Raw genomic sequence first — 24,835 nt, forward strand, 5'->3', positions numbered from 1 at the left:
ATATAGAAATCAAACTACGTTCACACACCTAAAATTACACACAATGTTTGTGACTTACTACAATTAAACCTAAGGTATATTGTTTTTTCCCCTCTATTAGTCAAATTTAGTTTGACATTCACTATACAAGCTTTAATCACCAGAGTTACTCTTAGACCAAACAAAACAACACAAGTACAAAAACAAAAGACAACACAAAGTCAGAAATGTCAATACAAAATAATCTAAATATATTTATGGACAATATCTACATACAAAGATCTGACCAAGTTTTGTGATGAAGCTTTCATGCTGGGATTTCTACTATTGTTGCTTGTTGGGGACACTGTGACTCATAAGGTCCGACAGGAAACAATGACTTGCTCGGGAAGAACATTCATGCTTTGTGGTCCAATCGCTGCTAAAAGTCTAATTTTCACAATTTATTTTGATTTTATTTCAAGGTTGAATGAGTAGAATGTATCAAACTGCTGCTACAGTTTGATACATATGCCTCAATGTTACCCCCTGTGGTGTGGCAGGAGAACTGAATACATGAGCCACCCTAGTTTTAATGGTTTCATCAAGCCTATTTGGGTGATGTTCGGTGGGCCAAATTAAAAGCAGTGGCGGTCCAGATGTGGCCAGCCAGTTGAGTAGACCTGCCAGAAGTGCTGTACACATTTACTTTACAATGCAGCTGAGATAGGCTCCAGCACCCTCTGCCACCCCGAATGGGACAAGCGGTTGAAAATGGATGGATGGAAGAGAGAAGTATGGGATACTTATTTTGTTGCCTTATTTGTATTTGAATTAATTACATTGATTTATATTCATGTTTGACGCAGCTGGACCGGGGCAGAGGGTGACAGAAAGAAGACAAAAAGGAAGACAAAGGGGGAAATTGCGGTGAGAAGACAGAGAGACAACAACAACAAAAACAACAAAAGAAAAACATCAGCAAATTCAACACGTTCCAATATGATACGAAAAATGATACCAAACAAGCAGTTAGTGAAGTAAATATTAGTAACATAGAAATTAAAATGAACATTATTGCACCACTGATGGAGCAATAAAAATACCAATACAAGTAGCACTATTAATAATGAATAATAGGAACGATAGGAATAATTACCCAAATTATCAACGATACAATTGTTTCAAATGCAATAATACCTAAACGTAACGAAAACTTTAATTACAAAAGAAAGCGGATAAATGGAGAAGAAAAAGATGCTAACAATATTAACCTTTCTACATTATTATTAGGGGAACAACAACGTTAATATATAATTGATGAAACGTGATTATAAGCATGAGTGTATGTATGCATATATGCTTGTGTATGTAAAGTATGTGAATATGTATGTTTGTACAGTGAATGTGCGTGTGGATGTGTCTACCGTGAGTGTGGATGCATGTACTGTATGTATGTGGAACGTATGTACCTATCTATGTGTGCATGCATGTATGTAGGTATGAATGAATGTACGCATGTATGTACGTACAGTATATGTGTATGTATGTGTTTGTATGTAAAATATATTTTTGTCCTTAGCACGTGCGGGAGCCAGAATACGGCCCCAGCCACCCATAGAGCCCAAACCAATATAGCAGGTGCGGTACGCAGGGAACAAGGGACCACCGGCCCCATGTAGTCAGGCTGGCCAGCGACAGGACCCCCAGAACTGGGCCCACCGTGCAGCCCGACAGTCCAGCGGCAGTCCAGCGGCAGTCCAGCGGCAGTCCAGCGGCAGTCCAGCGGCAGTCCAGCGGCAGGCCAGCGGCAGGCCAGCGGCAGGCCAGCGGCAGGCCAGCGGCAGACACGCCCAGCAGAGGACAAGGCAGGAGACAGCCATCCCCCAAGCCAGCGAGAGACCATACTCCACACTGGCAGAATGACGAGACGCCCCACCCTGAGGGGCCCAGAGATTACCCCGTAGCCGAACGGTAAAACCGCCCCACCACACAAGCTGGAACCAGAGCACCCACCGCAGGCCTAACCGCGCCCGGGCACCCAGGACTCTCTTGGTAGTGTTTCAACTGGGAATACAGTTTTTTTAGTATTCGCGCACATTTGGAAAATTGGCTCCTCTGTGTTGATAGTCTCATTTTGTTCCAAAGGTTCAAACTGAAATATGCCTACACTGGTGGCATTTGTTTTTGTGATCATTAGCTGCTACATGCTAATTTATTGTACTGTGTGATGCTAGCAGGCCAGCAGCTCCGCCATGCTGTTCAAAAATTCAAAGACACTTAATGTGGACAAGGGAGTTCACAGGACAGGGAGTGAATGCTCTTTAAACATGCACATGGCAATTTATCGACGCTAGAAAATTTTACAACTTAATTTTCATTTATCGTCGGTTGATTGACTTATCGAATTTCAGCCCAGGCCTACTTTCACATCTTAATGTACACCAATTACATTTAGACAAAACATTACACATTACAAAAGGACCGAAGAATACCGGTAACAATAAGGAATATCGATATAAACCCAACATACCTATTGACGGATATAAGTTCGAACTATGCGCTACTTTGTATTAGAAATGGCAACAGTGAACGATGCATGTGCATGTACAAGCCAGTGTGCCCCACGACAAAGGACAGAGAAAAAGGAGCTTATTGATGACAGTGTCCGACTACAATAGCGGACTTGCGCAATACTCTTCGGGTACAACTTTACCATATATGGAGATATTTGCTGACTTCACCAGTAAAAACATCACAAACTGGGCAAATTTCAAGCACTTTGTGCAGAGGAAGTATGAAGGAAGGCAAGATTGTTTTATAAATATCTCCACCATGCCTCCTTGGTTTGATTTAAAATGTTAGGGACTTATGCAGATTACAATAACAGGTACCAATAAGTAAGAATAGTTGGTTTTGCATAATATGTCGTCTTTAATTTCATTGTTATAATAATTTTTTTTACTTGTTGTTTATTAATTACTAATTTATATCAAGTTGTTATTTTAGATTATATTTAAAGTAGACTTTTGGTGGTGCAATACATTCTCACATTTTAAAATTAATTAATATTTGTGTTATTGTGATTTCAATATGATTTAAAATAACCGTGATTTATTTGTTTGCCTCAATTGTCCAGCCGTACGTGAGAGTATATTTCAGCCTTAACTTTCGAAAGTATTGCATTACATTCCGCCTCTTTCGAGCTTAGACCCACATGAACTACACACAATTTAACACACACAAGCATTAGTTATGTTTGTTGTCAGCTAATGATAGCAATTTTGCCAAGTTTAGCTACAATGGTTGGCTTTCATTATACGTATAGCCTGCCCTATTGTAACAACACCATGACTGCAAATTGTTAGTTGCTTCTCTGGGACTGCTTTTGTGTATGTGCATGCGATCCAGGCCAGTATGTGTGTACCAGACAGCTGTGAGTGACCGCCTGAACAACATACTTTTTTCTGAAGCTGGCATCCAATATTTATTCAATGTAATTAGTAATTGTGAAAAATATAGACATTTTGGGAGAAATATTATTTCAAACCACTAACGTAACATCTTGGTAACTGTCTGTTTTATTTCTTGGTTTGAAAAAATTTTACTTTTTAGAAAGTTGCATTACATTAGAATTAGAATTTTGAACTATTAAAACTTTGTGAGCCGCCGTTTTTCTAAATGCTGCATTGCATTGACGTCACATAGTAAGCAAATTAAAACAACGATGCGCTGAATCAACCCCAACCGTACCTGACTTTTTAGGTCACTTACTGCAGCAGACAGCAAATTCATCAAAACTGCACAAAACATCAACTCTAACTAAAAAACACAGACTAAGAGTTAATAATACTTAAATAGTTAATATGAAACTATGACTTGGGTGCACGGCTCAACAGCAAAAGGATTGTGATTAAAAAAAAAAACAAAAAAAAAAACATGATCAGTCACCAATTACATTTTTTAACCATAAACTTAAAACTTGTTCCAGTGTTCTTCAAAGACATATTTTTGCTGTGTCGCTGCAACAGATGGCGGAAATTAAGATTATTTTAACCCTTAAAACAAAGCCATCTGGCTGAGTGCTGTTACAAACACCGCCTGGGAACAACCTTGGAAAAAAAGTCTGGGCAAAAACAAGGTTGTTGTAGAGTCTATATTGCCAAGGGAAAAATCACAGCATCTCTTGATGGACATTGCATACCATAATGTGCATGTGTAGGTGTGCAATCACAGGTAAAAAAAAAGTTAGAACAGAAATGTCAATGCTGGTATTCAACTATCTTATACAATTTTACAGAATACCTTCCTTAGACATAACCATTGTGATATAGTAGATTTAAAGCATTCCTTAAACTAAAAGTGCATCCATTGTCTAAATGTTTAAAAAGTGCCAGAATAGGGACATACAAAACTACAAGAAGACTTTATAATGAAGAAAAAGTAAAAAAAATAAAGTTTATTTTTTTGGGTTGCTCCAAATGAAAAAGCAAGTTAAGCAAAATCACCATCTTTCTGGAAGTAAAATACTTTGCACATATAGCCGGATTTACTATTTGGAAAGTAATAAACCAGAGTGACTGTATTGGTTCCACCTCATCCTTTGTTGCAGTCAGATATATGCCCTGGCATGTCTGAGGAACAGTGACCTACTTCGCAGCATTTGCAAACTGACACGACAAAGTGCAAACACACAAAGCTGAACGCCAGGAAATCAATTCAATAGCAATATGAGTTGCTCATTTAAAACCACTCTCGAGGTAAGTTATAGCTTTCTCGCTAAGGTTTTTTTAAACCTATCTTATCAAGTAAAACAATGGCCGTATTATTGGCTATTTCTAAAATAAATGACTTTGCTGACATGATTCGTAGTAGAAATAAGTCAGTGAATGTGGAATGAATCACAAGCACACAAACACAACCTTGCCACTTTGATCAGAAGTAGTCCAACATTATGTAAAGAGATTTATGTCAAATACAACCTTTTTTAATTGTCTTCTTTTCTGACTTATAAATGTTGTTACCATACCCATGGTAAACAATGCCAAAAGTGTCAAATTATTAGGTTCATACATTTGGATGTGAGCCTAGCAGTTTTGGATGCCTCTGAACACTGTCTTTTGTTTTAAACATAGGCCAATTTGTAATGTCACAGTAGTATATGTTTACTTTCGACACTGTCTAAAAAAATAATAGCTCGTAAAACCAGCAATGTCACGACATGACGACGACGCACAGTCATCCCTGTTAAAAAAGGGTAGGAGGGCGACCCGGTACTTTTTAGGGACGGTATAGTACCGCATATGATTCATTAGTATCATGATACTATACTAGTACTGGTATACCTTACAACCCTAATGCACAGTATAGGAAATAAGACCCAATAGTAATTTTTGATTAGTTATTTTGCACTCTTGACTTTATTTGAAATTGTATATGTAATAACAATGGAACAATTAAATAATTTAATAATATACATAATTCGACTGCCAGTATGTGTTTTTGTCGGATTGTAATTGTGATCAGAAATTGAATTATTATATAAAATATAAACTAATGTAGAATATCCAAAGAGCAGATTAAACCTACTCAGTGGCCTAGTGGTTAGAGTGTCCGCCCTGAGATCGGTAGGTCGTGAGTTCAAATCCCGGCCAAGTCATGCCAAAGACTATAAAAATGCGACCCATTACCTCACTGCTTGGCACTCAGCATTAAGGGTTGGGATTGGGGGTTAAACCACCATAAATGATTCCCGGGCACGGCACCGCTGCAGCCCACTGCTCCCCTAATCTCCCAGGGGGTGATCAAGGGTGATGGGTCAAATGCAAAGAATAATTTCGCCACATCTAGTAAGTGTGTGACAATCATTGGTACTTTAACTTTAATTAAGTGCTTATTATGTTTGGACAGAAGTGTAAATAGAACTTTGTTAGAGCATAAAGTAACCAATCAGCATGGCTGCGCATTGACGCCGACACTCACAGCTCTCCATTCTTGGTGATTAGTTTAGTGTTTTTGTATGTTTTTTGGGGGGTTTTTGTGAGGAAAATCCACAGTATGGTGGGCGAATCCTACATACACTCGCCAGGAATTACTGGGTTTGGGATTTTGCTGTGGGACATTGACACGGATCGCGTCAGACTTCCACCGCTCCAGCGATGTACCGTGGGCACTTTTCCACGGCAGTAACTCCAAGAGAAGGTGAAAACATAGGAAGCAAAAGCGAGGGTGCCAGGCCAGTCCACTAGCCAGCTGAAGAGAAAACCTTTGAAACCGCCACTTCCCAGCATTTTCCACTTCGACGCCAGATCTATTGAGAATAAGATCTAGAGGTGGGAGTCTTTGGGCACCTCACGATTCGATTACGATTAGAATTCAGAAGCTACGATTCAATTAAAAATCGATTATTGAAGCATCTTTAATTTATATATATTGTTGCAGTTTTAGATTTTTAAGGTTTCACTAAACAAGTGTTTATCACTTGCAACTTTTAAAAACGGTGCATTTGTAATAAGAAACAGTTGAAATTAATTTCCATCATATTTATCAAATTAATGAAAAGGTGTGCAAAACTGGAACATAAGTACTTGTTGGATATCTCGGTGAGGCGGCTATATTACTTTATTTAAAAAAAATTAAAATATATATATTTTATAATATAATAATAAGTACCCTATTGTAGCTGAGATAGGCACCAGCGCCCCCCGCGACCCCAAAGGGAATAAGTGGTAGAAATGGATGGATGGAATAATATGTATAATATAATATATATTAGATAATATTTTATAGTCATCCATGTCCGAATTGCGATGCATCTAAAAATCTATTATTTCCCCGACCTCTAATAAGATCGAGAAGCTGAGACTACAGATTGCAGCCAACAAGTGTTTCAGTGACTGTAGTGTTTTGCTAATAACAGAGACCGGGCTACAACCATCCATACCGGATTTGACTATCAGGCTAGCAGACCGCATGCTCCACTGCTACAACAGGAATGGCGACTCCGGTAAAAGCAGAGGAGGGGGGTTGTGCATCTACACCAACGACAGCTGGTGCAGAAATGCAGAGACCGTGGACCATTAATGTTCCACAGACTTGGAATATTTGACCATGAGATGCAGACCCTTCTATCTAACCCGTGAGTTTACCGTTGTCATGGTAATGGCCATCTACATACCACCCAATGCTAATGCTAACATAACTTTGGGGGAGCTATACAAAGAAGTTAGCAGCGAGCAGCGCTCTTATCCTGACGCAGTGAACATCGTAGCGGGATGCACAGAAACATGAAATAATTCATCAACGACCGCATTTTCCTAAACTTTACTTTCGCCTGTCTCACCAGCAATAAGCTTGTTCATAAATGTACAGTAAAACTCCTAATAGGATGTCACCATTTTTTGTTACATGGGACAATGCACATTAATGAACATCCATCCATCCATTTCCTACCGCCAGTGCCTTCCGGGGTCGTGCGGTGTCTAAAGCCTATCACAGTTGCAATCCGGAGGATGGCACGGTACACCCTAGACAAGTCGCCACCTCACCACAGGGCACATTTCAGAGTTATGTGATTTATATTTTTCAAGCACTTATTATTGCAGTATTTATCTGCCACATGTGGGACACCAGTCTGTAATAGTAATGCCTAAATTAAACCAGTCCATGCAGGTGCAAAAAAGGGACCCCTGCTTTAGACCACCAGGAAGTGTTAAAAGTAAAATATTTTTAACACCAAATGGTGGATAATGCTATGCAAGTGTGAAAAAAAAATATGGTGAGAGTCATAAGGAAAGTATCTCAAGACAAACAATGCTGAGACAAATTTAAAGTTGGCAGGATAGGTTCATCCAACAGTCTCTGGCCCACTGTTATGACCGCACTGTTATCTCAGGTTATGTAACCACATTTAGCAGCTGTGTATTGTTGACTCACTACTGTGAGTTAAGCGAGCTCGCTGTCAACACGCTGCGGTAAAGAGAGGCATTGAATATCTGGTGATGATCCAGATGGGGAGGTGAGAATTAAAAGACATGCGCAGAAAGACCAAGGCTCAAAAGCATATCAAAGTCTGTATCATATGTGACCAGAGGCACATGACATTCTTGTGATGAAGAGGAAAGGGTCTTTTGTTCAGACAGCACCCAGAATCACAGATGGCCATTTCAACCTGCTTTGTTGACAGGCGTTACATTTTTATAATCATGTATAAACCATGCTATTGGGCTACACAGCTCCACAGTTTGTATATGCCACCAGTTTTTCTGTTAATATGTAACACAAGTTAACAGACCCACACGGCCAGTAACCAACTGGCGTTTTAAAGGAAATAGAGAGTGCTTAGGCCCAACCTACAGTCACTCCCAGTCTTCTTTACTGTTTCATAATCACTTATCAGCGCGCCCGGCTTGTCCCCTAGAGCACGTAATGCATGTTTTGTGCAGAACTATTAGCACATGGAAGGTTAGACCAGAGTAAAATACAATAATGCACCACTCATATGCACTTGCAAGAAACAATAAACCACAAGAAGTGACAACATATGACACACAAAACAGAATACACCCGCATAAAACAAAAAAGAAAACAGAAGAAAAAAAGGAAAAACAGAAAGAGAACATTCTCTGTCGAAAAAGAAAGGGTCAACTGGAAAGGGAGGGCTGAGCTTAGAAATAGTCCTGCGTGTCAGAGAGCGGTAAAGTCAGAACTTTCCTCCATTTAGTCAACTGATTCACCGACTTGACAATTTTTTGAATATCTTTCCTCGTCGCAGTGTTTGTCTCCAGATTTTTGTTTTGCAGCTGGAAACCTGTGTATATACCTTGTCAAAATCACTTGCTAGCTTTGTCAGGCAGCTAGATTAGAAAGTGAGACATGACTCACAAATCCATTTTGCCTAGCTTAACTTTAATATTATTAAACTGCCAAAATGAGGGCCAATGAACATTTTGGGGGTAATTAGCATTGTAGAAGTTAGAGTAGAAAAACTCCCAAGATTGTTTGCATTAATATACTTATGGATGCTGTTGTATCAGCAGTTTTATCAGAAAAATCGACAATATGCCTCACTACAGACATTGTAAAAAACACCATTTGAGTACTTTTATTTGTTTTTGTCGCTTTGCCTGACTGACATAGCAAGCAAAACTGGCTCTGATCGACTCACTTTGAAACACATCAATCAGAACATAATTGCAAACAATTGATGGTGTTATTGTTTATATTATGTATTTAACACTAAAAGGATGAAGGTGTCTACAATAGGAAGTAATATAATAAGTAATAAAATATGGCTCTTCAGAAGCCAGAACCATATTTCATGTTTCTTCTGTTAACAAAGCAGACTGTATTGTGTCTCAAGAAAATTGTAATTTTTAAATAAGACTTTGTAAAAATATTTCAGTGTGTGTATAAGTAATTATTGAACGCATTAAAAAATGCTGTGCTAATAAAGACAAAATTGATCATTTTGGTCACAATAACTGTGATGTAAAATTGTCATATCATTACACCTCTATAATGGACATAATAATAAAAAAGAAGACACATACTATACTGTCTTTAGGAGCCATGGTTTTATAAAGGGGCAAATACCACTATAGTGTTGATATGTTTTGTTAATTTAGAAATATTTATGCCTAAAAATTCTTAATTTAGGCCCAATAATATTTGTAATATACAAAAATCCAATAAAATCAGCGATAGAGTAAAGCCGCAAAATTCGAAGCACAATGGGACAACTCGATATCGTTTACGCTTGTACTTTTCAGTTTGTATTTGGGATGGATGATAAAACTAAAATATATAAAGGCTAAAAACTTTTCCCTGATAGAATTACAAGAACATTTGATAGAGGGACGAACTGACCACCATAGTTGGCTTGGTGAGTTTGTTAAGAACTCGACAAATTCACAGTTACTTGACTTAGTGGAAAGGCGACAACTTTGTCTTGCTACATACAGACTTTATTATGACTTGCTACATAGAGACTTTATTATGACTTGCAGCCACACGGCATTGGAAAAACTTCACAGCAGGAACACCTCTCACAATGTACACACAATGGCTGCACGATTATAACCAAAATAATAATCAATTGTTTTTTTAATCAACATTGGAATCAGGACTATTCATTAAGTTAAGGAAAACAAAACAGTGTATCCTAAAGGTCTACCTACAAAAGAGGTGTGATGCATGTGAAAGAGACCTCATCATAACTAGTTATAAAATAGTTTAATAAAAAAGTTAAATAGACATTACACATTAAAGACAAATATTTGCCCTTTTGTTCATTATTAGTATTAACATTTCAGCTTTTTCTAATGACATGATGCTTTTAGCTCAATTTATCAATTTTTTTTAAAAAACCCAGCTTCGTTACCCACGAGGCCCACACGTCATCTATCGAATACCCTTACTTGACCTAGTTCTCTGGGCCGGCAAGAAACATTGGCACACAACAGAAAAGTGTCTCCTGCTAGTGCAACTCGAAGGAGACAAACAGCAGCGTGTTGTGCAGGCGTCCACACCTGTTGCTGTCTAATAACAGCGGTGCTGTCTTTGATGCATGCTGAGCTGGACTCCATGGAAGTTGGGGACAGACAGTTCAATAATGGCGGCCGGTGAGGTGGTCACCATGGTCATACACAATGGCCCCTGGGCTAAATTCTGATGGGACTTGTGGCGTACTACTCTGTTCAGCGATCCTTAAATGCACCATAAAAATACCTCTGTCTAGTAATTTTCTGAGTAAAGAACAATCACTCTGTTTAAGAGAGCACAGCTTGTAGGTTAAATGTGCACGAATAGATTAGTTGCTCAAACAATAGGGATGTAACACTATTAAAATATCACAATGCAACATTATCACTGGGTTAAGGCCACTGTACAATAATATTGTGGTATAAGACTTTGTGTGTAAAATCAAATGACAAGAATGTTTAGGATAAACACTTGCTTTAATTCAAGACAAACATGATGCTAAAATGTTGTATTTATATTTATCACTTACTTATTTTTTACTACAAAGTATCTTTAAGTGCAAAGAACTTTGCGGGAACATCCACTGTGTCTCTGAAACTTTTACTTTCTGAAAAGCAGAGTTCTGTACAGTAGACATTTTGCTACCATTTTTGAAAAATGCAGTTTCTCAGAAAAATTAACTAAGAATTTAACATTTGACCCCAAAGGGAATAAGCGGTAGGAAATGGATGGATGGATGGATACATGTAAATAGATACCTTACAAATTTGTTTAGTTTCGCTGGCTTCATCTTTTCAGCACTTTTTTTTTTAATTTTGCCTATCGATCACAATCATTATGAAAGACATGATGATGGATGCATTTTTAATGCATTCTAACTCATAATAAATAAACATATATAAAAGTCAGTTTCCAGCAAAACCATTGGGAGGTCCTTTATTTCGCCCATGAAACGCAATAAAAAGACATCCAAAAAGTGCCAACAATACGCCTTATAAATTTTGTGACTTGAAAATGAACAAAGTATTAGTCATATTGTTATTACAAGTGCTAAAACACACAAACTATTTATCGTGGCGCCGTGATCACAAGCTTGCGTGCCAACATTGACATGACGTCAAACTTTATTGCAGATCTTAAATAACGCCTCTCCCCTAAATAGTAGAAGAACGAAAACGTATTCTAACAGCCAATTTAGACCCAGAAAGGGCGAGAAAGACATGAAAAGACGCTTGGTTCCAACTAGCGCTGGGCGATATATCGATATACTCGATATATATCGATATACTCGATATATCACGAGTTTGTCTCTGTGTGATATAGAAAATGACTATATTGTGATATTCGAGTATACGTTCTCACGCAGTTGCTTTTAGCTGCTGGCATTACACTACAGGCTCTTCCCACTCCTTCTTGTCACTCCTTCTCACAGACAGCGAGCGCACCTTCTTACAGACATCACACACTGTCACGTCATAAGTCACATACGTATACGCCCTCGCGGAGCAGAGCGGTAGCAGCATAGGTAACGTTAGCTGTGTTGCGAGTGGTAATACGAGAGAAAGAAGGTGCCAATCTGGTAACAAATGAAGGAAGAATTAATTTCCAAGAAAAACTGGCAGGGGTCCATCATCTGGCGGTGGTTTGGCTTCAAGTGGGAATATGTCGAACAGACAACCATAATTTGTCAAGAGTGGGGCAGAAGCGTTGCTACCAAAAGTACCATTACTGCTATTATGCAGCATCATTTGAGAAGTCACCTGCTAGAGAATGAAGAGTGCTTACAGCGCATATCAACATCTCCATTTGGTGCCACACCAACAAAATGCCGAGTCAAACATTTCCAAATTAACACGCCGCTATTGTAGTGGAATTCTGTACCAAAAGTACACTTTAATTTAGTGTTATTTTGATATGCCATCTTACTGACATCATGCACAAAAGTGCACTCTTGTTTTAAAATGTTTCTGAAAATCTTGCACTTTCTGTTTTGAAATTAGATGAATGTTTGTGCCACTGCTTAATAACTGTTTAATAAATACAGTTTTGGTCAACTGACTTAGTTGTGATTTCCCGCTGCATGAAAGTTTAAAAAAGGCATATGCTAAAGGCCTACTAAAATTAGATTTTCTTATTTAAACGGGGATAGCAGGTCCATTCTATATGTCATACTTGATAATTTTGCGATATTGCCATATTTTTGCTGAAAAGATTTAGTAGAGAGCATCGACGATAAAGTTCGAAACTTTTGGTCGCTAATAAAAAAGCCTTGCCTGTACCGGAAGTAGCAGACAATTGTCCGCGTGACGTCACCGGTTTTGGAGCTCCTCACATCCTCACATTGTTTATAATCATAGCCACCAGCAGCGAGAGTGATTCTGTCCGAGAAAACGACGATTTACCCATTAATTGGAGCGAGGATGAAAGATTCGTGGCTGAGCATAGTGAGAGTGTAGGACTACAAAAAAAAAAAAGGCGAGGGCCGTGGGAGCAATTCAGATGTTATTAGACACATTTACTAGGATGATTCTGGAAAATCCCTTATCTGCTTATTGTGTTATTAGTGTTTTAGTGAGATTATATGGTACCTGAAAGTCGGAGGGGTGTGGTAACCGCCAGTGTCTCCGGTGGGAGGAGGTAAGAGAGTCCGCAGCTGCAGGAGGATGCAAGCTCTGCTCAGGTCTACAGTAAGAGCCGACTTATTAACACAATTTTCTCACCGAAACCTGCCGGTTGACATGTGGTCAGGAACCATGTTCACTTGACCGCTCTGTTCCATAGTAAAGCTTCACCTTCGGGAATGTAAACAAGGAAACACCGGCTGTGTTTGTGTTGTTAAAGGCAGCTGCAATACACCACTTCCCACCTACAGCTTTCTTCTTTGACCTCTCCATTATTAATTGAACCAATTGCAAAAGATTCAGCAACACAGATGTCCAGAATACTGTGTGATTATGCGATTAAAGCAAGACGACTTTTAGCCGTGAGCGGTGCTGGAAGAACATGTCCGCTACAACCGGTGGCGTCACGCGCACGCGTCATCATATGCATCATCATTCCGCGACGTTTTCAACAGGATACTTCACGGGAAATTTAAAATTGCAATTTAGTAAACTAAACCGGCCGTATTGGCATGTGTTGCAATATTAAGATTTCATCATTGATATATAAACTATCACACTATGTGTTTGGTAGTAGTGGGTTTCAGTAGGCCTTTAATGCAGTATGAACAACAATGTTTTAATGTAGACACATAGAATCATCATTCTGCTGTGATTATATGCATCAAGTGTTCATTCAAGGCTAAGGCAAAATATCGAGATTTATATCATATATCGCGATATGGCCTAAAAATATCGAGATATTAAAAAAAGGCCATATCGCCCAGCCCTAGTTCCAACCCCTTTTCTTCGCAAGGATTTTAAGTCATCCTTCATCTAAATGAGGATATATGAACATCCTAGTAGTCGGCATCCTAATGACAGCAGACCTTGCAAAGTAACTAATTTTTTATTACGTTTGTTGGCTGTCATAAAGTCTGCAGTAAGTAATAATCCGTGATTTTGTTAAAAAAAGCAAACATTGTGATGCATTTTGGAAATTGATGTGGCGCTCATGCTTAAAATAGCAAAATACGTCAATCTCAAATGTTATTATAAATGTGACCATTGCAATATTACACATATTCTTACATCATGTATATAAAACCTTATGGTGGGGTTTGAATGTTTTTTTAGGACTTTATGGACAGAATAGGGCAGTTCCAATAGGCTCCATTGTAAGCAAACTTTTAAACACATTTATTTACTATTAAGAATGCATTTATTTTTAATTACATCTGCTGTCATGTCTTTTATAAGGATTGTGAACTATGATGATTCCCCTTTAAAGGCCTACAGAAACCCACTACTACCGACCACGCAGTCGAATAATTTATATATCAATGAAGAAATATTAACATTGCAACACATGCCAATACGGCCGGTTTAGTTTACTAACTTACAATTTAAAATTTCCCACTGAGTTTCTTGCTGAAAACGTCGTGGAATGATGACACGTGCGCGTGGCGTCACGGACTCTAGAGGACATATAAGCGCAGCACCATTTGCGGCTAAAAGTCGTTACTTTTCATCGCGCAATTAAACAGTATTTTGGACATCTTTGTTGCTGAATCATTTGCAATTTGTTCAATTAATAATGGAGAAGTCAAAGTAGAAAGATGGAGTTGGGAAGCTTTAGCTTTTAGCCCCACAAACACACAGTGATTCCTTGTTTAAAATTCCCGGAGGTGAAGCTTTACTATGGATCAGAGTGGTCAAGCGAACATGGCTCCCGACCACTCGTCAACTGGAAGGTTTCGGTGAGAAAATTTTGTGGTAAAAAGTGGGCTCTTACCGGAGATCAGCTGAGCTCGCGCCGTCCATGCAGCTGCTGTCGACTTCCCTCAGAGACTGGCCTAAAGACACCCGTGGACACACCCCTCCGACTATCAGGTACTATTTAATCTCACTAAAACACTAGCAACACACTAGAAAGATAAGGGATTTCCCAGAATTATCCTAGTAAATGTGTCTAAAAACATCTGAATCCGTCCCAATGCGAACGCCTTTTTTTTTTTTACTTTATTTAGTTTTTTTCTAGTCCTTCGCTATCAATATGATCATCCACAAATCTTTCATCCTCGCTCAAATTAATGGGGAGATTGTCGTTTTCTTGGTCCGAATAGCTCTTGCTGCTGGAGGCTACCATTATAAACAATGTGAGGACATGAAGAGCCCTCACCCTTGTGACGTCATCGTCTGCGACTTCCGGTAGAGACAAGGCTTTTTTATCAGCACCAAAAGTTGCGAACTTTATCGTCGATATTCTTTACTAAATCCTTTCAGCAAAAATATGGCAATATTGCGAAATGATCAAGTATGACACATAGAATAGACCTGCAATCCCCGCTTAAATAAGAAAATCTCATTTTAGTAGGCCTTTAAGTAGCTTTGGTGTGGAGCAGGTGCTTTTCCTCCACACGGTGTGCCTTGACCGAGTCTGATTTGGTTTGAAATGCTAGACGAACCTTGCGCGCTGTTTTTTCTGTTTGTTATCAACATGACTCAAACAGTTATTAGTATTTTGAGAAAAACTATTCCTCCATCTAATACGAAGTAAAACACACTTAACTTTCTGCTTTCATTTTCGCTCCACGCGTCCAAATTGCGGACACGCACTGACCATAGGATTCTGTGTGATGCAGTTTATTTTCAGACCCGCCAAAGTAAAAAGCAGAAAAAAGCAACACACCAAGTTTTTGTTTGATATTAAGAAGATGTTGAAGCAGCAATACTGTGGTATCTGCAAAATCGTTACATCCCTATCAAACAGCAATGTGTTTATGTAAGTTTAGATTGGGGTATGTTGTTTCTTAATAGGAAAAGAGATTGTCTTTTATTTTCATGTAAGCATTTAAGCGAGCAAGCTGGCGCTGTCAGTCGCTTAATTTATCAAAGTACAGTTTAAGTACAATTTTATCTAAAATGGTAATATCAACCATCGGGAGATTTACCGCGTTTATCATTAATACCGTTTATTGTTACATCTCTCATCATGATATATCCCGAAAAATAATATATCTTTTTCTTTTGCCCACATTTCCCAGCTCTAGTTTCTATCTACACACATTAAATGAAATCAGCCTCATATATTAAAGGGTAGTGTCAATTTGGGAGATTGGTATTCCCTTTACAATTGTGTCTGCATGTGATGTCCAAAGAATGCAAAAGAAAATAAATTATATTTGGAAGGTATCATTAGCCCCCTACCTGTTTCTGGGGACGGGGATATGGGAAGAAGTGAACGATTGTCTCTCCATCGGCGGTAGATTCTGTCCTTGCACTGGCCTGAGGCTGAGGGCCAACTCCGCTTGCCTCTCTTGATTCCTGACGTCCAAGTGCATATAGCTGCCTGACATTTGCCCATTTGTGCCTGGGCAGTGAGTAGGACTGGCCCTCTTTAGGCTAGCAGTGCAACCAGTGTCTCTGTGGTCCCCCAGGCCATGCTAAAAAATGAGGGAAATTGAATAATTAACATAAGGTCAAATAACTTCAAGTACTATATCAGCAAATAAACTCTAGTATCTAAGAGATACGTTGCACCTTCAATTGAAGCACATATGAAGTTGGCTTTGGAGGATCTTTATTTAACAGACATACTTCAATTGATAATAGAAATAATCACGGTTTTATGCTGATTCCCATCATCCATGAGTGAGGTCAGCCAATAATGATCACATAGAATAACTAATTTTTGCTATTTATGGTGAGTGTTCTGGACAGTTTAACAAATGTCAATATATATATACAAACCTGCTTCCATAAGAGTTGGGAAATTGTGTTGGATGTAAATATAAACCGAATACAATAATTTGTAAATCCTTTTCAACCCATATTCAATTGAATGCACTACAAAGACAAGATATTTGATGTTCAAACTCATAAACTTTGGTTTTTTTTTTGCAAATAATAATTAACTCTGAATTTCAAGGCTGCAACACATGCCAAAATAGTTGGGAAAGGGCATGTTCACCACTGTGTCACCCTTTTTCTTTTAACAACACTCAATAAACGTTTGTGAACTGAGGAAACTAATTGTTGAAGCTTTGAAAGTGGAATTCTTTCCCATTCTGGTTTTTTGTAGAGCTTCAGTCGTTCAACAGTCCGGGGTCTCCGCTATCGTATTTTACGCTTCATAATGCACCACACATTTTCGATGGGAGACAGGTCTGGACTGCAGGCGGGACAGGAAAGTACCCGCACTCTTTTTTTACGAAGCCACACTGTTGTAACACGTGCTGAATGTGGTTTGGCATTGTCTTGCTGAAATAAGCAGGGGCGTCCATGAAAAAGACGGCGCTTAGATGGCAGCATATGTTGTTCCAAAACCTGTATGTACCTCTCAGCATTAATGGTGCCTTCACAGATGTGTAAGTTACCCATGACTTGGGCGCTAATGCACCCCCATACCATCACAGATGCTGGCTTTTGAACTTTGCGTCGATAACAGTCTGGATGGTTCGCTTTCCCTTTGTTCCGGATGACACGATGTCAAATATTTCCAAAATCAAATTGAAATGTGGACTCGTCAGACCACAGAACACTTTTCCACTTTGCATCAGTCCATCTTAGATGATCTTCGGCCGAGAGAAGCCGGCGGCGTTTCTGGATGTTGTAGATAAATGGCTTTCGCTTTGCATAATAGAGCTGCATAATAGAGCCTTAACTTGCACTTACAGATGTATTGACGAACTGTATTTAGTGACAGTAGTTTTCTGAAGTGTTTCTGAGCCCATATGGTGATATCCTTTAGAGATTGATGTCGGTTTTTGATATAGTGCCGTCTGAGGGATCAAAGGTCAGGGTCATTCAATGTTGCTTTCTGGCCATGCCGCTTAAGTGGAGTGATTTCTCCAGATTCTCTGAAACGTTTGATGATACTATGGACCGTAAATGTTGAAATCCCTAAATTTCTTGCAATTTCCCTTTGAAAAAAGTTGTTCTTAAACTGTTTGACTATTTGCTAACGCAGTTGTAAACAAAGGGGTGTACCTCGCCCCATCCTTTCTTGTGAAAGACTGAGCATTTTTTGGGAAGCTGTTTTTGTACCCAATCATGGCACCCACCTGTCCCCAATTAGCCTGCACACCTGTGGGCTGTTCCAAATAAGTGTTTGATGAGCATTCCTCAACTTGATCAGTATTTATTGCCACTTTTCCCAACTTCTTTGTCATGTGTTGCTGGCATCAAATTCTAAAGTTAATGATTATTTGCAAAAAAAAATGTTTTTCAGTTTGAACGTCAAATATTATGTGTTTGTAGCATATTCAACTTAATAGGGGTTAAAAATGATTTGCAAATCATTGTATTCCGTTTATATTTACATCTAACACAATTTCCCAACTCTTATGGAAACGGGGTTTGTATAAATATAAATATAAATATAAATATATATGTTAACTGGTTCCTTTTTGTATTTTTTTTTACATGCAATTGTTTGAGCACAACAAAGTCAATAGTAGACCAAAACCAAACAAAAAGCAAAAGCTACTATCCGTTGCTCATTTAAATACTTTCTTTTTTTCCTCAAAGTCCTCTTGTGTCCAATGAAGTATTCCCCAAGTTTGTAAACATTAACAAAAACCAAAAGGTTTGAAAAAAATATATATCGACCTAACAACTCGAGTATCGATCATATATTGATTTTACCTTTAATAATGACACCACCATTTAATGGATCGATCTGATGGTCCTAATACTTGTTGTGTACTGACTATGACAATACTGACACAGCAACAGTTGTTGTTATATTATTCTCTCTCGAGAAAGAGAGAGAGACTCTTATTAATCTCCTTGTTAATTCTCTGGTGACTACTGCGAGCTTTCTACTGTAATGCCGTTGTATGGAGACACATAATTAGCTGCTTGTCACACGGGGGACTCACAATACATAGGGCTAGATTTACGGTACTAAAGGCCTCTGTGCACTAAAACATTTGCAAACTTGATACCACACGCAAAGCAGATGATCTACTAAACGTGTGCAAAGTAGCGTCCGTTAAATGAGCAGAATAAGGTGAGTTTGCATTTTATGTCTCTGTCTTCTTTAATATGCAGAAACGATTCCAATCATCAAAACCCCCGCAATACTGGGAGGAGAAAATGCAAATATATCAAACAGCTCACACGATGTGATTTATCAACATTAATCGCTGTTTCGGGAGCTCTATTTTGCATTAAATTTAGCACGTGTGAAAAGCATAGACATCTTATAAGTAGATGCAGCATCGACCGCTACTGCGTACTAGCAATGCCAAGACTTGGGGCCGCCATCTTGGAGTGGTGATCCACTCAGGGCAATTCATTTGGCAGGAGCAATGAACGATCAGCAAATTTAATTAATTTTACCTTACTGAATACCACTGATTTTCACACGTTTTTTGTCATAGGTGTAGCTATGATACAGGACACATGTTTTGGCGTGTTTTATTATTCATAGATTGCTTAACGGTAATAAAATATTTTTATATGCTATAAGTCAGTGGTCCCCAACCACCGATTGGTACCGGGCCACAGAATAATTTTTTATTATTTTTTATTTATTTAAATTATAATTTTTTTTTTTTGTTAAATCTACATAAAAAAACACAAGATACACTTACAATTAATGCACCAACCCAAAAAACATTCCTTTTTCATGACAAAAACCTCCCTTTTCTATGACTAAGAAAAAATATATATATATATTGTGCCCCAGCGGCCAATGCTGCATCTACTATAAGATGTCTATGATGAAAAGGACTTGCTATCCGACACTGCTAAAACAGACGATGGACAGAGAATCCTCCACCTTATGTTTGTCTCACTCTGAACATATTTAGACTGACAGAAATAAAATAAAAATAGACATATTGTCTATTCAGCAATTTCTTTTTATAGTTGCTGGTGGACGACTTAGAGGGCTAGGTAAAATGAATTCAAACTATGCGTTTTAGTGTGTGCTGTCGTTTTTTTTTTATTGTTGTTTGTTCTTTTTATTTTGTACATATATTACTCTAATATATCTCCTAAATCAGTGGTCCCCAACCACCGGTCCGGGGACCAGTACCGGTCCGTGACGCATTTGCTAACGGGCCACACAGAAACATTAATTAATCTATGAACTACCGCATTTTCTCAGACTTAACTTTCGCCTGTCCCACTAAACACCAATAAGCTTGTCAATATGTTATAGTGCATGGGACAATACACATTAATGGACATATACATTGTTAACGTGCCAGATTGTAGCCAAGGCAAAATTTTCATGCTCATTTTTTTTTTGCTGTTTTTAACTGCCACATGTAGAAAGCCGGTCCGTAAAAATAATGAATACATTAAACCGGTCCCTGGTGGAAAAAAGGTTGGGGAACCCTGTCCTACATGAAAACATGTCTTTCATTATGCATTTTCAAACTGTGCTGGTGATGTGCTCTACAGCCTTGCGCCCAGACTTAAATGTCAGTGTGGATTATGTTTCTGTTGTCGAGACTGCAATTCTGAAAAGGTGTTAAGATAGATGTGTGCCGCTGGTTCAACATATTGCACACAGATTGGTGCATGTTAAAATGAATGTGCAGCAATGAACGCGTTGCTTTGGTAAAAGTCCCGCATGAATGCAAAATCCTCATTTAAATAAGATGATGTACATAACTTCTCAATGGCACACACAGTGTTAGTAGATCACACGCGACACGCCCACTCATAGGACACGGTATTTTATTGTTTTCACATGGTGTTTAGCGCATGTTTCTTGGATCTTAGTAAATCAGGCCCGTGGTGTCTGCCAGAGGGGATCTGTATTTGTGATTTCCACTGATGGATTTGATTTGAGTCACACATTAAAAGCGTTACTAAAAAGGCCTTCTTTCATCTCCGTAATATCGCTAAAATGTGTTCCATTTTGTCCACTAACGACGCTGAGATCATTATCCATGCGTTTGCGTCTCGTCTCGATAACTGTGACATATTACATTCGGGTCTCCCCATGTCTAGCATTAAACGATTAAAGTTGGTACAAAATGCGGCTGCTGGACTTTTGACAAGAACAAGAAAGTTTGATCATATTACGCCTATACTGGCTCCCCTGCACTGGCTTCCTGTGCACTTAAGATGTGACTTTTAGGTTTTGCTACTTACATATAAAATACTACACGGTCTAGCTCCAGCCTATATTGCCGATTGTATTGTACCGTATGTCCTGGCAAGAAATCTGTGTTCAAAGGACTTCGGCTTATTAGTGATTCCCAGAGCCCAAAAAAAGTCTGCCGGCTATAGAGCGTTTTCCGTTCGGGCTCCAGTACTCTGGAATGCCCTCCCAGTAACAGTTCGAGATGCTACCTCAGTAGATTCATTTAAGTCTCACCTTAAAACTAATTTGTATACTATAGCCTTTAAATAGAACCCCTTTTTAGACCAGTTGATCTGCCTTTTCTTTTCTTTTTCTCCTCTGTCCCCCTCTCCCTTGTGGAGGGGGTCCGGTCCGGTGGCCAGAGTTGGGACCCAGGATGGACGGCTCATCCAGAGTCGGGACCCAGGATGGACCTCTCGCCTGTGTATCGGTTGGGGACGTCTCTGCGCTGCTGATCCGCCTCCACTTGGGAGGGTTTCCTGCTGGCTCCACTGTGGACGAGACTCTCGCTACTGTGTTGGATCCACTTTGGACTGGACTCTCACGGTTGTGTTGGATCCACTATTGCTTGAACTTTCACAGTATCATGTTAGACCCGGTCGACATCCATTGTTTACGGTCCTCTCCAAGGTTTCTCATAGTCATCATTGTCACTGTCACCCAACGTCCCACTGGGGTGAGTTTTCTTTGTCCTTATGTGGGTTCTACCAAGGATGTCGTTGTGGTTTGTGCAGCCCTTTGAGACACTGATGATTTAGGGCTATATAAATAAACACTGATTGATTGACAGGCACTAATCAGCAATTGCAAACCCATACGTTTTCAAGAATATCGGCCAATACTGATCTGTGGCACAACCCTCAGTGATGACATGTCTTTCAATGACAGTCAGCAGCTGGGACGCACCAGCAGATAAGTTGGAGAAATGTGTAATGACATGCAACGTCAGCCGATGGAGAGCAGTCAACAGGGGTGATGCAATTCTATCAAAAAGAAACACCTCCACCAGCCACCACCATTTTCATGTTGTTACTGTTCAGTACTGAGCAAAAGTTTTTGAACTAAGTTTATTTTTTTAAGAAATGCTGCTTTTTTCTTTAAAAAAAAAAACACACAGCAAAAACACAAAAACAAACAACACAAGTAAATGTGAGAGCATGGGAAGCTCCACCTACTGTCTTGTTTTAATGCCTGGCAGATTGATTTAGCTTTCTGTGTGTACACAAATAGCCAACAATACAGGGTTGAAACATACAGTGTCAAAGTGCAAGTGTTGAAGCATCAATTTGTAGCATGTGATATCATTTTAAACAGCATGCCCACAGTTCCCGAAATCAGGGTTTTTCAACCTTTTTTGAGCCAAGGCACATTTTTGTGTTGAAAAAATCCGGAGGCACACCACCAGCAGAAATCATTAAAAAAACGAAACTTAGTTGACAGTAAAAAGTCGTTGTCGCAATTGTTTGATATGAATTTAAACCATAACCTAGCATGCATCAACATGGCTCTTGTCTCAAAGTAGGTGTACTGTCACCACCTGTCACATCACGCCGTGACTTATTTTAACTTTTTGGCTGTTTTGCTGTGTGTAGTGTTTTAGTTTTTGTCTTGCGCTCCTATTTTAGTAGCTTTTTCTCTTATGTTGGTATTTTCCTGTAGCAGTTTCATGTCTTCCTTTAGCAATATTTCCTGCATCTACTTTATTTTAGCAATTAAGAATATTTTCTTGTTTTTATCCTTCTTTGTGGGGACATTGTTGATTGTCATTTCATGTTCGGATATACATTGTGGACGCCATCTTTGCTCCACAGTAAGTCTTTGATGTCGTCCAGCATTCTGTTTTTGTTTACTTTGTAGCCAATTCATTCTTAGTTGCGTTCTTCATAGCCTTCCCTAAGCTTCAATGCCTTTTTTTAGTGGCACTCGCCTTTTGCTTATTTTTGGTTTAAGCATTAGACACCTTTTTACCTGCACACTGCCTCCCGCTGTTTCCGACATCTACAAAGCAATTATCTACCTGCTGCCACCTACTGATACACGGTTACTCTCCTGAGCTCTAGACAGTACCGACCAACAACACATCATTTGCAGACTATAATTACTGGTTTGCAAAAAATATTTTTAACCCAAATAGGTGAAACTAGATAATCCTCCACGGCACACCAGAATGCGTCTCACGGCACACTAGTGTGTTGAAAAACACTGCCCTAAATGATGAAACACAAAAGCAACGCTGATAGTGTAACTTTTGTGAGAAAGCAGCAAGAGTTCGCCCTTTTAAAGTGATAGTAAAGTTCGCAAGAGGCCAACTGGTGTTTTTAAGGCCTTTTGCAAAGCTCCACCCTGAAGTGTGGAGGAGGGGGAGGGGCGCTCATTTCAGACCCTCTTTCCGGCGAACTTTGCGAAAATACACCAGCTCTGACTTCAGTTAGTTTTAAAATCCCTCCTTGAGCCATGTGCGCATATGTCAGACGTAAGCGCGTCCAAGTTGACATTTTGGTGTGTAAAACGACGGCCTGCCGTCGACCCGTGGGAACAGGATTGTTGAAAAAAAGGACACTTACTTTATCCACGTCGGCCAATATTCGTCCGTTCTTTCGAGGGGAGGCTTTAACCTTCGCCGCCGCCTCGCCGTCCAGCACACATTTGAAGAAGTGAGCCCCGTTACTGGGCGCGTCATCGCCGCGTCTTCCCAGCCGGCTGTCGCGGAGCACGGAGCAGCCGAAGTCCGCCCCAGCGACCACCAGCTTGTCCAAAATAAACCTGGAGTCCATGTTAACAGGACTAAAGAAAGAAAACCAGCTTTCTAAAGATTTTAGTGCAAATTTCTCGAGTGAGATACATCTATCGGGATTGTCGGGTGTTACTTATCTCCTCTGCATTCTATTCTACATCGAGCGTTCGGCAAGCCGACAAGCCGCCCCGGTCCGGAGGATAAAAAATATTGTTTTGCCTCGTTCCTCCAAAAGAATGCCACGCCCCCTGTGCTCGCTCCCTATTGGTCCCGAGCGTACATAAACATTACACTCTGGCATGCGTCCACAGCAAGGCCTTTAGCTGTTGGTCAATTTGAACATGTCAATCACTTTTTTCTGTAATGTAATTGGTTCACAAATAGACATGGCCAGTCCCTACAGTTATGCCGGCCGGTGTCTGTCGATATGAGCCGGTCTGAGCCGAGTGAGAGCATAGAACTCAAATGACACATCCTGCTGCAGGCCGACATTCACTTGAGTTGGCAGACGATATTCCACAATAACCCAGCACTTGTCGAATATTCAAATCTTCAAAAATGTTAATTATGAACGGTTTACCGTTGAAAGCTGTTCAAATTGAAAAAAATAAGTTATCTAACTACAGTGTTTTTAAACCACTTGTGTCCAATGAGATGCAGTCTGGTTGATTGATTGATTGATTGATTGATTGATTGATTGATTGATTGATTGATTGATTGATTCATTGATTGATTGATTGATTGATTGATTGAAACTATTATTAGTAGATTGCACAGTACATTATATATTCCGTTCAAATGACCACAAAATGGTAACACCGAATACATTTTTCAACTTGTTTAAGTCGATTATGATGAGATTATGTAGTTTCACCTATCCATCCATCCATTTCTACCGCTTATTCCCTTTTGGGGTCGCTGGGGGCGCTGGCGCCTATCTCAGTTACAATC

The 24,835-nt window shown here is 39.3% G+C and overlaps 1 protein-coding gene across 1 annotated transcript in view; it reads right to left on the reverse strand.

Moving 5' to 3' along the window:
- The window catches only part of LOC133554889 (zinc finger protein 704-like), a 108,825-nt gene extending 84,700 nt beyond the window's left edge, over window positions 1-24,125 (reverse strand). The window contains exons 1-2 of the mRNA XM_061904145.1: window positions 23,715-24,125; window positions 16,251-16,486 (exon numbers count right to left, since the gene is read on the reverse strand). Of these exons, the coding sequence (XP_061760129.1) occupies window positions 16,251-16,486; window positions 23,715-23,924 (446 nt within the window). The 5' untranslated portion in view covers window positions 23,925-24,125. The remainder of the gene's footprint in view (window positions 1-16,250; window positions 16,487-23,714) is intronic.
- Window positions 24,126-24,835: the final 710 nt, after the last annotated feature.

This window comes from Nerophis ophidion, linkage group LG06, assembly GCF_033978795.1.
Source record: "Nerophis ophidion isolate RoL-2023_Sa linkage group LG06, RoL_Noph_v1.0, whole genome shotgun sequence".
In the NCBI taxonomy this organism is placed as follows: Eukaryota; Metazoa; Chordata; class Actinopteri; order Syngnathiformes; family Syngnathidae; genus Nerophis; species Nerophis ophidion.